At 42.3% G+C, this 15,850-nt stretch overlaps 1 protein-coding gene across 4 annotated transcripts in view; it reads right to left on the bottom strand.

Moving 5' to 3' along the window:
- Exoc2 (exocyst complex component 2) overlaps nucleotides 1–15,850 on the bottom strand; it is a 177,499-nt gene that overhangs the window by 49,267 nt on the left and 112,382 nt on the right. For all 4 annotated transcript variants that reach the window (XM_028881075.1, XM_037205846.1, XM_028881104.1 and 1 more), the window contains 5 exons: nucleotides 8,496–8,576; nucleotides 7,890–7,949; nucleotides 7,113–7,174; nucleotides 4,116–4,182; nucleotides 934–1,050 (listed from right to left, as the gene is read on the bottom strand). In XM_028881075.1, coding sequence (XP_028736908.1) covers nucleotides 934–1,050; nucleotides 4,116–4,182; nucleotides 7,113–7,174; nucleotides 7,890–7,949; nucleotides 8,496–8,576 — 387 coding nt within the window. The remainder of the gene's footprint in view (nucleotides 1–933; nucleotides 1,051–4,115; nucleotides 4,183–7,112; nucleotides 7,175–7,889; nucleotides 7,950–8,495; nucleotides 8,577–15,850) is intronic.

Raw genomic sequence — 15,850 nt, 5'->3', positions numbered from 1 at the left:
ATTTATCAGCAGGGTGATTAATCTTTACGAAAAGGCAGGAAAACAAGACAGAGCCACCCACTCTGACATTTTCATTCTAAAAAAAAAAAAAAAACCCAAGCTAGTTTATGAACTGGAAGCATCATTTATAAAAAGTAGATCGTCCACTGAGAGTAAACTGATTACATGATTAACAAGATGCTTATCTTGCTTGTTTTCTTCGCTGAGAAAAGTGCACTGGCATTAGACAGTTGGCTCAGTTTTACCTAGAAATCTGATAAACTTTGCTCAGGAACTAGCAACCTTTACAACAAGGTACTTCATTTTTTCCTCTGCTGCTTATGTGAAAAATTATAAACAAGAGAGTGAACATTCTCAAACATGACAGCAGCCCACCGATCTGCACATACACTTTTGCCTACATCCAGCAGGCGGAGCGCAAAGCACATACAAGTTCTGGTTAAGCCAGGAAGGAAGGGGCCAGAGGCTAGAGAGCAGGATGTGCGCATGCCCGGGCTTAAACAGTCAGGCAGGGCTTCAATGACAGGGAGAGGAAGAGGGGAGGAACAGGCTAGATTAACAGGAAGAGGTCTCCCTGCAGTCAGGACCAGGGGTGCTGTCAGTAGTGCCTAAAGGTTTAACCCCAACAGGAGCCATATGGCAAGATTCTTAAAGATTTACTTTTGATGTTTTCTCTCCTAATTGTCTTGCCTGACTTTTGAACAGCTCTGACAGGGTTAAGCAAATCACTTCAACCAGGAGAAAGCTTTGCTCCAGAAAAAAGCAGTGCTACATTAACAGTTCCAGGCAAGGAAGGAAATCATTCCCTGATAGGTCAGGTGAGGGTAATGGGTGTGGACGGCTGAGGAATTGGAGCGTAGGGGAGCCAAAGAGGCGCTGAGAAAACTGTGTGGCAAAGCACTGGACTTGTCTACTGAATACCAAAGTACTCACCTGTGTTATTTTTTCTATTCCTTGGAAGTTGTGCTTTTCAAAATGTTCTGCTATGTTTAGGAAGGTGTGACGTTCTAAATAGCAGCAATTGCTCAGGACTATCAAAAGCCGCTGCTCCTAAAAGTCAAACAGGCCATTAGAAGTTTACATTGACAGTACTGGTGAATGCAAAAGGTAACCCTGATCCCTGATCACACAGTAAGTGTAATGATAGGCGTCTGCCCTTTAACATCAGTTAAACCCAATGCCCTGATTTTCTTGCTGTTTATTTCTTAAAATTGACACACAGAAAAACATAATACAATTCCACCAATTGTTGATTATTACATTTACACTGAAGAGTTAAACAGAGACTTGGGGTACAGCTCAGCAATGAGTTGTTCTCTAGAATGCTCAAGGCTCTGAGTTCTACGTCCAATATGCCCCGAAGAAAAAAGTCAAATGTTTCCTTGAATATTTTATGTAGACCAAAGACCACACAAATTGATAGTATGAATAAGTACATAAATGTAGGAACTATCAGAAAGTGGTTTAAGAATCTTTCACAACTTGAGAACATTTCAATGTCCTATTATCCATATGCAGGCAGGGCTCCTTGTTCCCTCAAGGAGTTTCTGCCTGTGAGGGCCTGTGGGAATGTTTCCTATATTCAGGAAAAGCCTCCTTTGAATGGGGAATAAGTGTTTCTGAGCACCTCCCCGCCCCCACCCCAGGAAGACAAGGAACAGGGAAGAGAGCCTCTTGCTGTTACATCTTCAAGGCTTTACCTACCTAAACAATTTCCTACAAAGTTACTAGACTGCAATAGCAATGCTATGAATACAACAGGCTTTCTATAGTTCAGAAGAACTATATCTGTACGTAAGATTCTAGGAATGGCCCTACTGCTGCTGTGGTTCACTGCAGGGCAGCCCAGGTCTGTGTTCCTGCAGGTGGGAGGCATTCTCTGGAATAGTGACTCATCCAGGCTTTCAGTCAAGACCCTTGACTAAAACTAAGGCAAAGCCACTTTCCAGGAACAGCTCTCACCCACAGCTGGTTACTCTTTCTGTGCAGAATCAGAGTAACTTATAGTTAAGTACTCCAGGGGGAAAAATGCAGAAAAACACAGGATCGTGTTCTTTGAGGCATGTGGACTATGGCAGGAACTGAAGCCAATAAAGGCTCTAAAGTCAATAGTCAAGCAAACCTTCTAGTAATTGTACTGAGCTCAGCCAAATGCCCAACATCATCTCACTTCTTTATTACAATTTCCTATCTTTATTTCCGGCACAATGCTGCCTACTTACCACCAGTTTTGGTCATCAACAGACATAAATATAAGATTGGAGAACTATTACAGTAACCCAGACAACAAAATGCTGCAGGTGGCCCTGAATTGACTTTTAGATGGGAAATGGAATATGAAAAAGGCCAGAGGAGGTCATACTCTATATGACATTATTTTTCCATAGTGAACACATGGCAGAAACAATACTGGAAAGTAAGCAAGTTGGGCATGGTGAAGCCATATTCCCTCTTGTCACATCAAGACACATTCCTTCTATAGGGCATGAAGTAAATGACTTTCCAGCAGCCGCTCCCAACATGCTGAAGCCCACAAATGTGTCAACTGGCTGGAACCCATCCGTTACCACTCTTTCATGTAGACTTGAACTTCCATTCCAGCTGACTGAGCCTGCAGGTCTTTCCTGCCCTGGTCCTCAGCTGTCCTGACTTGCTTTTCCCCACTACAGCATGTATGTAGAGTGAGAAGAACGACTTCAGTGATCTGAAGACTAACTCTTAGCGAGTATAATTTGTTCATCATATACATCAGATGAAACGCTGTATGAAATGAAAGTGGGAAGAACAGAAGAAAGGCACAGTCTAGTTCTTAGCTCGGATATTAATCTGAAGCTTGTCAGCACCTGGTGGAGAGACATGCATTTGACCGTAACAGTTCAGCTGCCCTGCAGTCCCTGCATATGCAGGAATGGGCCTTATACATTACTTCTCTGTACTCCCAGACAGCACCAGAAATGAACACTCTTGCCCTTTGAGGGTTGACTGAGTAAGGAGACTCTTCTGATTCTAAATCTAGATCTTTCTTACCAAACCAGTTTTTATTCTGGTTAGCACAGCCCTGAGAGGATCTCGATCCTCTGAGAAGAGGAATTAGATCTGATGAGACCCCCTCCATTGGGGAGAACACTGGAACAAATTTTGGAAACCAATGAGTATCTCAGGAAGTGAGTGGACAGGTAAAGATGCTGTGAGGAGCAAAAGTAAGTGCAAAACCCTGGGAGATTGCTGAGAACCTTCTGGGAGGAGGACCACACGGAGCCACCTTCTCTCCTCTCTATCCCTAAAAAGGGATGGGAGGCTCAGAGCAGCACTCCCTATCAGGGCTGCCCACAAACCAGCTGAGAAATGAATGATGGGTGCCACGGTGTGTGCTGGGAGGTAGGAAGGGAACAAAGGTCATCACTGTGTATCAGTTCGGCTGCTTCTAAAAGACCAAGGAAACAAAAGCATAGTTGGCCCTGATGGCTGCTGGGATCTTAGTTTCAAAGGCTTTTTCCCTCAGCCCCACCCCTACTTCCCCACTTCCTTCCTAGATTCACAAGGGAAGCCTGGTTCCAATCCACTTTATGGCTTCCTTAAGCTCTTGCCACTTGTGCTAGCTGATTTGTTTCTTAGCACAGGCTAGAGTTATCTGAGAAGAAGAACCTCAACTGAGAATTGAGTAAATGCCTCTATTAGATTGCCTGTAGGAATCTGGTTTTGACTTTGCCATGTAACCTACATTCAAATAAAACAGGAGACTTGCAGAAATAAGGCAGAGAAAAGCGGAGTTCATCAGGCTCAAGAGGCGAATAAAACAAAGGAAATGCCTTGTCCTCTGCCTCCTCCCAGGCCATGCAGGCAATTCTGCAGCACCAATGAACAACCAGGCGCTTTTAACACTCAAGACGCAGTGGATGTGTTGGGTCTTATGTTTAACTCCAGTTAAAGATTTTTTTCAGTGTGAAATACACACAAATCTTTATACAACATAATGTAGTCCTAGAGTGTCCCTCAGTGTCCAAAGAGTCCATCTCACATGCGATGATGCTTTCCGTTCAAATGACAGACTGACTGCCATAGCCATTCCTTCTAACATGACATACTTTACTTTCTGTGTTTGGAACTTTACTTACTGAAGTCAAACTGAAGTCTTCATGGATGCTTCCAAACAAATCAGGAGAAGAAACATCAACAGAAAGACTAAATGCAGAAGAGACAAGAGAATAGTCACAATTAAAACTGACTTAAAACTGCAATGACTTCAAATGTTTTGAGAAAAATAGCTGTACAACTTTCTGTACATTTTCTTTGTATTTCACTATTAATATCACAAGGAAGCACTAAGGACAACCTCTTATCCTGGGCCATATAAAACTTATATGAAGTATTCCCAATACTCAATTGACTGTATTAAATTAAAAAACAAATTATCAATGGGAAAATGTCAAATAATATTCATATAATTAAAATGTTTTTGACTATCAGAATTTCCAGGGGAAGGTTTGAAGCTCACTTTCACAGTGACCTACTTACAGGTAAGCTAAGAAATTAGTTGATAACTCAAAAGCAATCAAAAACATAAAAAGGTGAAAGGCAAGAGTGTAGTGGGTAGCTATTCCAGCTTGGTTCTGGAAGTTCCAACCCCCATTGAGACTCTGGCAACTGTCACGCCTACGAGGCGGGGCCAAGGGAGGCGTCTGGAGACCCGAGACCTGGATGGGCAAGCGCTCTCTCTGTTCCTGGACCCTGGACGGTGGAGGTTGACTGAACAGAGCTCCAGAGAACACCGCTGGATTGTGATACACCTTCTCCAGACCCCCGCAACCTATCTATTCCTTCATTTGTAAGTCATCCACTAAATAAATCTTCCTTTTAACTACGTGGAGTGGCCTTTATAATTTTCCCCAATATCTGGCGCCCCATGTTGGGTGCCATTTATTGCTGGAGGGCTTCTCTCCAGGCTCCACCAAGCCCTGCAGACCCACAATCCACATATAAAATAATCACTCAGATGCTTATATTACTTACAAACTGTATGGCTGTGGCAGGCTTCTTGCTAACTGTTCTTATATCTTAAATTAACCCATTTTTATAAATCTATACCTTGCCACGTGGCTGGTGGCTTACCGGCGTCTTTACATGCTGCTTCTCCTGGTGGTGGCTGCAGTGTCTCCCCTCTCAGCCTTCCACTTCCCAGAAGTCTCCTCTCTCCTTGTCCCACCTACTTCCTGCCTGGCAACCTACTTCCTGCCTGGTCATTGGCCATCAGTGTTTTATTTATATAGAGTGATATCCACAGCACTTAGCTACCCACTACACAAGAGCAGGGTAAGTAACTCACTAATTGATTTATTGATTTAACAGAATCAGAAGAGACACCTTAGCAGAATTTTTCTTTAAACTTGACTGACTTGAATTCATATGGACATCTAACATGATGAATATCAAATAATACTTCAAAATAGATAATAAAAAGATACCAACCACAGCTGGGAGGTGGTGGCACATGCCTGTGATCCCAGCACTCAGGAGGCAGAGGCAGGAGGATCTCTGGGAGTTCAAGGCCAGTCTGGTCTACAGAACGAGTTCCAGGACAGCCAGGGCTACAGAGAGAAACCCTGTCTCAAAAAACCAAAACCAAACCAAACTAAACAAACAAAACAACAACAAAAAAAGATACCAATCTGAAGAGTTGAAATATAAACAAATGGTAATTAAAACAGCATTAATTGATATATTTGAATGATTAGAAGATAAAGTTCAGAAATGCTGCACTACCCATTAGAATCCAGCAATGTAGGAAACAGAAATTTTAAAGTAATAAGAAAAGACTGATTTAACTAGATCACAGATCTGGCTGTAAATGTAACACAATGTTCTAGTGAGATAATGAATCAAATACATGCAATCAAGTCAAAGAAGACCTACAAGCATTAAACACGTGGGATTGGGGAGATGACCGTGGGTACAGTGCTTGCCCCTCAATGCGAGGAGCAGAGTTCAGATCTCTAGAATCCATGTAAATACCAGGTGGATATGATAGTTCACCTGTATTCTCAGGATTTGTGAGGTGGAAATGGACCAGCTAGACAAGCTGAGTCAGTGAGCTCTGGGTCCAAATGAATGACCCAGCCTATATGTATGGCAGAGACATATTTGAGACAAACAATCATCATCTACTTCTGGCCACGAGCCCTCCCCCCCCCCCACACACACAAACATGCATACACTTGCAGGTAAAAACACTGGGTATGTGCACATACACACAAATTTTAAAAAAAGTATTTGGTCACTGGAGATGATAGTTATATATACTGAAAAGCAAAAGTTAATGCTAGGTACAGTGGTTTGAAAAGGAATGGCCACCATAGACTCACTCATGTGTTTAAATGCCCATAGGGAGTGACACAATTAGGAGATGTAGCTCTGTTGGAATAAGTGTGGCCTTGTTGGAGGAAGTGTGCCACTGTAGGGGCAGGCTTTGAGGTCTCATATATACTCAAGCTACCCCCAGTACACAGTCTCTCCTTCTGCTGCCTTTGGAGCAGTTGTAGAACGCTCAGCTCCTTCTCCAGCACCATGTCTGCCTGCACACCACCATTTTGTATCATGATGATAATGGGCTGAATCTCTGAAACTGTAAGCTACCTCAATTAAATGCTTTCCTTGATAAGTGTTGCCATGGTCATGGTGTCTTTTCACAGCAATAAAAACCCTAACTAAAACACAAGTAAACGGAAAAATTCTCAAATTGCAAATTAGATTCAAACACTTATTTTGATACTATCTGTATTAAACAGGAACCTTAGGTGCATAGGAGTTTCACATGCCAAGTGTCATCCAGAAAGATTGCCACATACTAAGTGTCAGCTGGAAAACTGCACGTTAGAAACTAAGGACAACAGCACTATGTGCTGCTCCATGTGACAGTGTTAGGAGAGAACTACTTGTGTCCGTCAAGAGTCAGGGCTGGGCCTGGTCTCAGAAGGCTTAAGATTGCAGAGAGCGAGGGCAGCCAAAGCATATAATCAGTTCACACCAACCTAGATTACATGTGAGACCCCACCTCAGTATGGAATTTACGTCTTATATTATATTACTTTTAAATGCATAACTACATTTTTACTTACTGAGTAGTATCTATGTCTGCATCAGGCTTGGTGCTCAGTTGTTCCAGACAGTATATAAAAACCTGGATTAAAAATAGCAAGTTTCAGTGATAAGAGTTTTCAGGTATCAATCTATTGGAATATTAAAACAATTTTATATAAATTAAAGCTGAACTGTCTGGCCCATAAAAAATGAGGTGGGGAGAGAGGTATCTAATAATGTAGGTGAGTAGGTGTGTGTGTGTGTATGTGTGTGCGTGTGTGTATGTATGTCTGTGTGTGTACATGTGAACTAAGAAGTAGAAATATACACACCCCATCAATGTCTACATAAGTGACAGAATATTAAAAGCACCTTGTCTAAGTCAATTGTTATGTTCTTGAATACATTTTAGGAGAAAGACTCTTTTTCTTTTCCTTATTTACTCACAAACATGCTCAACTTCATTTATGTACCTATGAAGCATTGGACCCAAAAGTTTTTAAACAACTTTACAACTCTAGATGAATTATAAGCAACCAATTTTTATTTAATTTACTCTGCTATCTAAAGGAAATGAATACAAAGTACCATGAAAATAGACAGAACACAATATCAATGAAATACACAGGTATTGCTAAAACAAGCAAGAACTAATCCTACATTAAGCTTCATCTGTATAGCCGACTTACTCTAAATGCTTATGTACACAGATGAGATTTTAAAAGAACCCTTATTTAACAGTGATCTGAACATTATCAACGGTGAATGACAAATCAGTTCATGGCTTCAGAGTCTATACCACTGCTTTTAGTTACCTGCATGATATTGATGCTTAGTTGGCAAACCTCCTCCTGCGTTTTAGGCTGTTGAAATACCTATGAGAAAGAATTTAGATAAAAAAAAGTTCTAAATTTGCTAAGAAAACAAAACATTTTGCTTGAAAAGCTAGATATAAAAGCGAAACCACAGAACCCCCCCCCCACCCCCCCGGAGTGTCATCAACCTTACTTCGAGGGCTAGCCTTAGGTAGCTTCCTACTATGGTAGTTCTGATCCCGACTGGCTGACATACCCAAGTCAGTCATTCCTCAGTCCACAAGAACCCTGCTCTGCTCAAAGCTGGCAGACTCATTTTTAACTGCTCAGCCCACCCTGCAACCAGAACTCAACACATTTATGTAGGTAACTAAATGAGTGCATCTGGGAAGACAAAACAGCTCTTGGACATCAATGACTACTGTTTACTCTGATTCTCAGGCAGGAAATTCCTTTTCTTGTCCTTTTCTTTTCTTTTCCTTTCCTTTCTTTTTGTTTTTACATCCCAACCACAGTTTCCCCTCCATTCTCACCTCCCAGTCCCTTCCTACCAGGCACGGATTTCCTTAGACCAGCTAAAACATGTAGAACAGAACAGAAACTCACGCTGGCTTCTCCAGGCTTACATTCGACAACGCCCTTCAGTGACTGTAGGGAGTGCACGATGCTCTGTTCAAACTGACATGGCTGAAAGAAAGAAAACCTCCTTAAAAACAGATGCTGCACTAGCTATGAAGATGTATTTATGGAGCTGAATACGGCCGAAAGCTCAAGTCCCCAGAGTTACAGAAAAGAACAAAGACGCGATTTGACCAGAGTCTCCACTCACTGAGGCTGAGATTGGCATGTTTTAAAAGGGATACATTTTCAGACTAAGGCTTTTCTAATTCATCTAGAACTGAGTAAATATTTTCATCAAAATTCTCTTTTCATGGGAAACTGACAAGGAGCAAATGCAAGGCATTCATACTTGAGGATTATATTGCATGGATATTATGTATGAGCTCAATTTTCTAGGTGGGCCATCTCTTATATTATTCAATCAAACCTAGTGTTATTAAACCAGATAACAACTATCTGGAGGGGTACTAGATCCTTGAAGTCAAATATGTCATTGCACTCATTTTCTACATAGACTAGGTCAAAAACTGAAACTTGTAGCCCACCTTTCATCCCAGCACTAAGGAGGCAGAGGCAGGCAGGTTTCTGAGTTTAAGGCCAGACTGGTCTACAAAGTAAGTTCTAGGACAGCCAGGGCAACACAGAAAAACCCTGTCTCAAAAAAAAGAAAAAACAAAAACAAAAACAAAACCAACCAACCAAAAAAACAGAGGAAAAAGAAAAGACAAAAAACTTACACATATGTTTAATCAAAGGGACTCTAAGAAAAGTGGGAACAGATCTCAATATCCTAGTGCCTGTGTTCTGTGTTCACTTGAAGTTCACATGAGTGGATCTGATAGACAGAATTCTCATTACATGATTTTCCAAGTTGAGAGACACCAACATGACAGTCACAGGTCTGGTTTTGTTTTGATAGACTGTAAATTAAACAATAAGAAGCATCATGGAGAAAACACTGGTGCTCACAGAAGAATGATGCCAGAGGGGCTTCTCTCTAGACATGATGGTCAAAGTCCTGAGAACAGGGAAAGAGAGGTATGAAAACATCATGGCACAGAAGGGGACAGCAAACCACAAGGACTGAGGGCCACAGGAAGGACAGTGGATTGCCAGCACTGAACACCAGTGCAGAGGTGGGCTTAGGACCTATGATTTGCACAGGCTCTGAGCAAGGCCAAGACAGACTAACACTGAATGACCGACTCTGGACAGGACATCTGCAGTAAGAACCAGAGCCACCAGGTTTTAAAAGTTTGGGAAAAAGCAGAAGAAAAATCCATATATATCAAAACCCAAACAAAACCAGTTTACTTTACTAAAATAGGGCCTTGGTATTAGTGTCACTACATATTGATGCACTTTGAAACCTCTGGGGGCACCATGAAGAGTGAGTTAAAGTCGAAGTGGGAAAGGGAGACTAGGCTGAACCACAGATGCACAAAAAGCATCAGGCGTCACATTGTTCATTACTGCCCAACATGTGGGAAACCTGGGGTTTGATCCCAAAGATTATAAAACAAAGAAAAAACAACCAGTCAGACGAAGACCTGCTTAGTTAACCTACATTCCACAGTAGGCACAGCAATCTAAGATATTAAAACAAAAATAGCAAGCACAATACTGAGAATAAAAACTGAATGTCACCTGTGGGCAGTGAGATGCTGGTGCTTATCCGTGCTCACTTAGACATCCTGTATTAGGATTTGAACTAGCTTTTCTAAATCTTTACACCCATATTAATACCATGAATGGGCAGGAAATACTAGACAGTTTAGAGAGCAGCTTCAGTCAAGGCAGAAGTAAACAGTAGTCTAAACAACTGCTCTTCCTAGTCTAGAAACTCCTCTCTCTCTGTTGTCAGTGAGTCACCCACCTATAAGAAGTCATCAAAACCGCTCTAGTTCTAAAATAATTCTCTAAGTTAGAAGAAAGGAAGGAAGGGAGGAAGGGAGGGAGGGAGGGAGGGAGGGAGGAAGGAAAAAAGGAAGGAAGGAAGGAAGGAAGGAAGGAAGGAAGGAAGGAAGGAAGGAAGGAAGGAAGGAAGGCAGGCAGGCAGGCAGGCAGAATGTGTTTTTGACAAAACAGCACTTTCCACTGAGCTGTTGAGGAGCCTTGGTAAGGTTCTAGCTAAAGACACATTCCAGATGCTAGAGCAGCCATGACCTCAAAGGCTCAGCGCTCACTTCCATAACACACAAGGGATCCTTCCTAATCCCAGGCACAGCAAAGGAAGAACAGTCTCCCCACAGGGGTTAGGTAAAGGTCAAGGTAATATGAATTAGTCTGTCCCCTTCAAAGGTTCAGTATGCAAACACACAATGGGTTGAACTGCTCAGAGCTGGGATGTGGGCTCCTGCTCCATCTTGACCCTCCTTTCCTCTTGAGAAAGCTCTGTGCTGAGCAGCTACAAAAGTCATCAGCATCATCAAGCCCACCACGCTGCCTTCTTCACCTGCACCTGACTAGAGGATGCTTTGGCTGACTCCAGATGCGCCACTTCAATTGTCTGTTCACGTGACCCACAGTTTATTCTTTTTAACCCTGTGTATACTCATGTGGCTTTTTTGTGTGTATGTGTGGTGTGCTGTGGGGTCAAACACAAAATTAATTATCTTATGATTATTACTACACTACAGAAATCCAGTTTTAAAAACAGACTATAGCCGTGTTCCCCTAATAATCAGTCTAGTCATTTTTCCAGGGTCCCTTTACAATGGCCAGGCTACCCAGCACAGCTCTACTCTATGGGGCAGGCCATAGGAGGCTGCGCATGCTGACTTACTGGCCAGGAAGGCTCTAAAGCCAGCACCTGTTTTGTGCTGGAGGACTGAGTATTGGGCAGTTTTTGTTCTTTTTTTTAATGAAACAAGGACTTTAACCTTCTCAAACTGAACATATAGCTTTCTTTTTCCTTTGTACAAAACTAATTTCAGACAGAGATCAAGCATGGGCATTAAGGTGACTTTATGTCTAACTTCCTACACCTATTTCTTTTTTTTCTCTCTCTCCCTTTTTTTTTTGCCTTTTATATATATTTTTTTAATTTTATAATTAATTTAATTTTACATATCAGCCACGGATTCCCCTGTCCTCCCTTCTCCCACCCCCACCCCTGCCCTCCCCCCAATCCACCTCCCATTCCCACCTCCTTCAAGGCAAGGACTCCCCTGGGGAGTCAGCAGAGCCTGGTAGATTCAGTCCAGGCAGGTCCAGTCCCCTCCTCCCATCACCTAGGCTGAGCAGAGTGTCCCAGCATAGGTCCTAGGTTCCAAAAAGCCAGCTCATGCACCAAGGACAGGTCCCGGTCCCACTGCCTGGGGGCCTCCTAAATAGTTCAAACTTATCAACTGTCTCACTTTTCCAGAGGGGCTGATCCAGTTCCATAGGGGCTCCTCGGCTATTGGTTCATAGTTCATGTGTTTCCACTAGTTTGGCTATTTGTCCCTGTGATTTTTCCAATCATGGTCTCAATATCTCTTGCTCATATAATCCCTCCTCTCTCTCACCGATTGGATTCCTAGAGCTCCACCTGGGGCTTGGACATGGATCTCTGCATCTGCTTCCATCAGTCACTGAATGAGAGTTCTATCACGACAGTTAGGGTGTTCGGCCATCCGATCACCAGAGTTGGTCATTCAGGCTTTCTCTCAACCATTGCCAGTAGTCTATTGTGGAGGTATCTTTGTGGATATCTGTGGGCCTCTCTAGCACTTTGCTTCTTCCTATTCTCATGTGGTCTTCATTTATCATGGTATCCCTTTCCTTGTTCTCCCTCTCTGTTCTTGACCCAGCTGGGATCTCCCGCTCCCCTAAGCTCTCTTTCCCCTGACCCTCGCCCTTCATTACCCTCCCTCACGTACAGTTGGCTCATGTAGATCTCATCCATTTCTCTGTCGTTGGGCGATCCCTGTATCTCCCTGGAGTTGTGAGTAGCAGTCTAGTCATCTTTGTTTTACATCTAGTATCCACCTATGCGTGAGTACATACCATGTTTCTCTTTCTGCGTCTGGGTTACCTCACTCAGGATGATTTTTTTCTAGATCCATCAATTTGCCTGCAAACCTAATAATGTCATTGTTTTTCTCTGCTGAGTAGTACTCCATTGTGTATATGTGCCACATTTTATTTATTCATTCTTCAGTTGAAGGGCATCTAGGTTGTTTCCAGGTTCTGGCTATTACAAACAATGCTGCTATGAACATAGTTGAGCATGTGCCCATGTGATATGATTGAGCGTTCCTTGGGTATATGCCCAAGAGTGTTTTTGGGTCTTGGGGAAAATTGATTCCCCATTTTCTAAGAAAGTGCCATATTGATTTCCAAAGTGGCTGTATAAGTTTGCATTCCCACCAACAGTGTAGGAGTATTCCCCTTGCTCCACATCCTCTCCAGCATAAAGTGTCTTCAGTGTTTTTGATCTTAGCTATTCTGATGGGTGTAAGAGGGTATCTCAGAGTCCTTTTGATTTGCATATCCCTGATGATTAGGAATGATGACTTTATGTCTAACTTCCTACACCTATTTCATTAGTGGCTGATATCCCACTGATATCTGTGGAGGGTTGTCTTGTTAATTGATATAGTAGGGCCCAGCCCACTGTGGGCAACACCACCCTAAACAGCTGTACAAAATGCTAATGGGAATATAAGCCTGCTGCCAGACATCAAATGTTGCTTGAATCCTAAATCGTCTTATAATAAAAACCTGGAGCCAGATATTGGGGTAAATGCTTAAAGATCAGAGGAACAAGCCACAGCAATATCTCACTTCGCCAACTCCACAAATTCTCTGACTGAATTCCCCCAGTTCTCAGCCAAAAAGGACCTAGTTTCTGTCTCCTCACACCTTATATGCCTTTCTCCACCCAGCCATTTCAGTTCCTTCCTAGTGCTGGGATTAATAGCCTGTGTGCTTCCCAAATATTGTAGCAAAGGCACGAGATCTCAAGTGTTGGGATTAAAGACACGTGACTCCCAAGTACCGGGATTATAGGTGTGTGCCACCACTGCCTGGCTCTATTTCTCTCCTAGACTGAATCAATCTCATGTAGTCCAGGGTGGCTGTGAACTCACAGAAATCCAGATGGATCTCTGCCTCCCAAGTGCTAGGATTAAAGGTGGTGCCACCACTGCCTGAACCTCTATTTTTAACTCTGTGCCTGGCTCTGTCCTCTGATCTTCAGTCAAGTTTTATTTGATACACAATATATCACCACATTTCCCCTTTTTTGTTTTCCTTAGTTATGATAAAGGGTAAATTAGATATAAAACTTTAGACTCACAAATATAGGATAGATAGAATATTTTCTTTAATTATATCAAATACAAATAAAGTAGATATTGTAACTGTAATTCTTGCTTGATAACTTTTGTTATATGTAATTTTACTATGTTAAAGTTAAAACCTTTCTTTTTGATTAGACAGAAAAGGGGAAGTGCTGTGGAATATATTTCTGTATGCTGTGAATATGTTTTGCTTTCATTGGTTGATAAAGCTGTTTGGCCAATGGCAAGACAGAATAAGGTTAGGTGGTACATTCAAATTGAAGAGAGAGATAAAGAAGGGTGGAATTAGGCAGAAGCTGAGAGCCACCACCAGGAGAAGTGAGATATGAAAGAACAGGTAATACCATGAAGCCACAGGACAAAATGTAGATGAACAGAAAAAGGTTAATGTAAGAGCTAGCTAGCAAGGAGCTTGAGCCATAGGCCATACAGTTTGTAATTAATTTAAGCCTTCCTTGTGTTTACTTGGGACCGAGCAGCTGTGGGACTGGGTGGGACATAGGAAAACTTCTGGCTACAATCAAACATTCTCTCCCATGGTTCTTGCTTGACTTAACTAGCTGTGAAGTGAGTCCTTTGACTGAAAACAATGCTGTGTGGAACAGCCTTGAGTTCCTGCCCTGACTCCCCTCAATGATGAACTGTGACCTGGACTTGTAAAATAAAGAACTTCAGCAGGGCAGTGGTGGTGCACACCTTTAATCCCAGCACTCTGGAGGCAGAGCCAGGCGGATCTCTATGAGTTCTAGGCCAGCCTGGGCTACAGAGTGAGTTCCAGGAAAGGCGCAAAGCTACACAGAGAAACCCTGTCTCAAAAACAAAACAAAACAAAAAAACAAAAAACAAACAAACAAAAAAAAAAAAAGAATTCCTTTCTTCCCCTAAGCTGCTTTTGGTATGAGTATTTTAACACAGCCACAGAAATAAAACAGAATATTCAAATGACTTCAACATATAATCAACAATTAAAACTATCTTATAGTCTTTTATGTATCTCAGAAAGTGATGAGCTAAGTACTATATATATTCTTTCTCTACAGATTTAATGAGAAAACCAATCAAAGAATACTTTTTATTTAAATGTAAATAATGCAATCAACAGAACAAATACAACCAATTAGAGATCCTCTGTAATAGAATCATAAGTGATTTATTAAAAATAATGAACTCTCCCAACTCATCTCTCGCATGATTTAACTTAGAAAACACTGGAGGTGGACGTGTCTCTTCTAAACTCAGGGAACACTAACATCCATTTATACTGACTGGAGCAGAGCCTTGAACGTTAGGAGACAACCAGCCCCAACATCTAAAGTAAGGCTGCTCAGAGCCCATGAAGACTCCAGGAAAAGGAAAAATGCTGTGTGTGTGGATCTCTGTTCCTTACTTACCAGTGGTTTATAATTTGTGGGACCAAATCCACTTTATTCTTGGCAGAAACTTTAAGTTCCAGCCTCAGAATTTATTTTCTCTCCCTTGCAAAGGAGGACATGGAAGAAACCAGCAGTGGCTACATTGTTAAACAGCTATTTCCTGGGGCATAGGGACGCTTTCTGGCCAATAGGCTCTGAAGACAGTGGCTGCAGCTGCTGGGAGACTGCGCTACTTTCTTTCCAACAGGAGTAAGGCCTAAAGGAACCACAAAGACAGCCATCCAGAAACCAGTGCAGAGGGTCACAAAGACAAACAGTGACCCTGGGCCCTGGCAGCATGCCAAGCTGTCCAGCCAGTGTAAGGAACAAAGGCAATCACTGTCCTCCTAGGTAGTCTCTGTCTCGGCAGTGATACAGTCCTTGTCAGACTGTTAGGGCACTCCTTGGACAGGCATGCAAAATTATGAAATGCATTTTCAAAGGTACTTGAAATGCTAAACCCACCCAAGAAAAGCATGGTGAGTCTGTTTGCTACCTGACCTGTGTGTAGCTGTCTGCAGAGGCTTATGCTTGTTTAAGTTTGGGGGGCCGAACCACCATTCTTCTACTTTGCTTTTCTGAAAACGTCAAGTCGTTAAGTATTGCAGAATTAGGCCGGGCGGTGGTGGCACACGCCTTT

This window comes from Peromyscus leucopus, chromosome 5 (genome assembly GCF_004664715.2).
Source record: "Peromyscus leucopus breed LL Stock chromosome 5, UCI_PerLeu_2.1, whole genome shotgun sequence".
Classification (NCBI taxonomy): Eukaryota; Metazoa; Chordata; class Mammalia; order Rodentia; family Cricetidae; genus Peromyscus; species Peromyscus leucopus.
The sequence above is the reverse complement of the archived record's forward strand: the minus strand, read 5'-3'. Positions and strand labels throughout refer to the sequence as shown.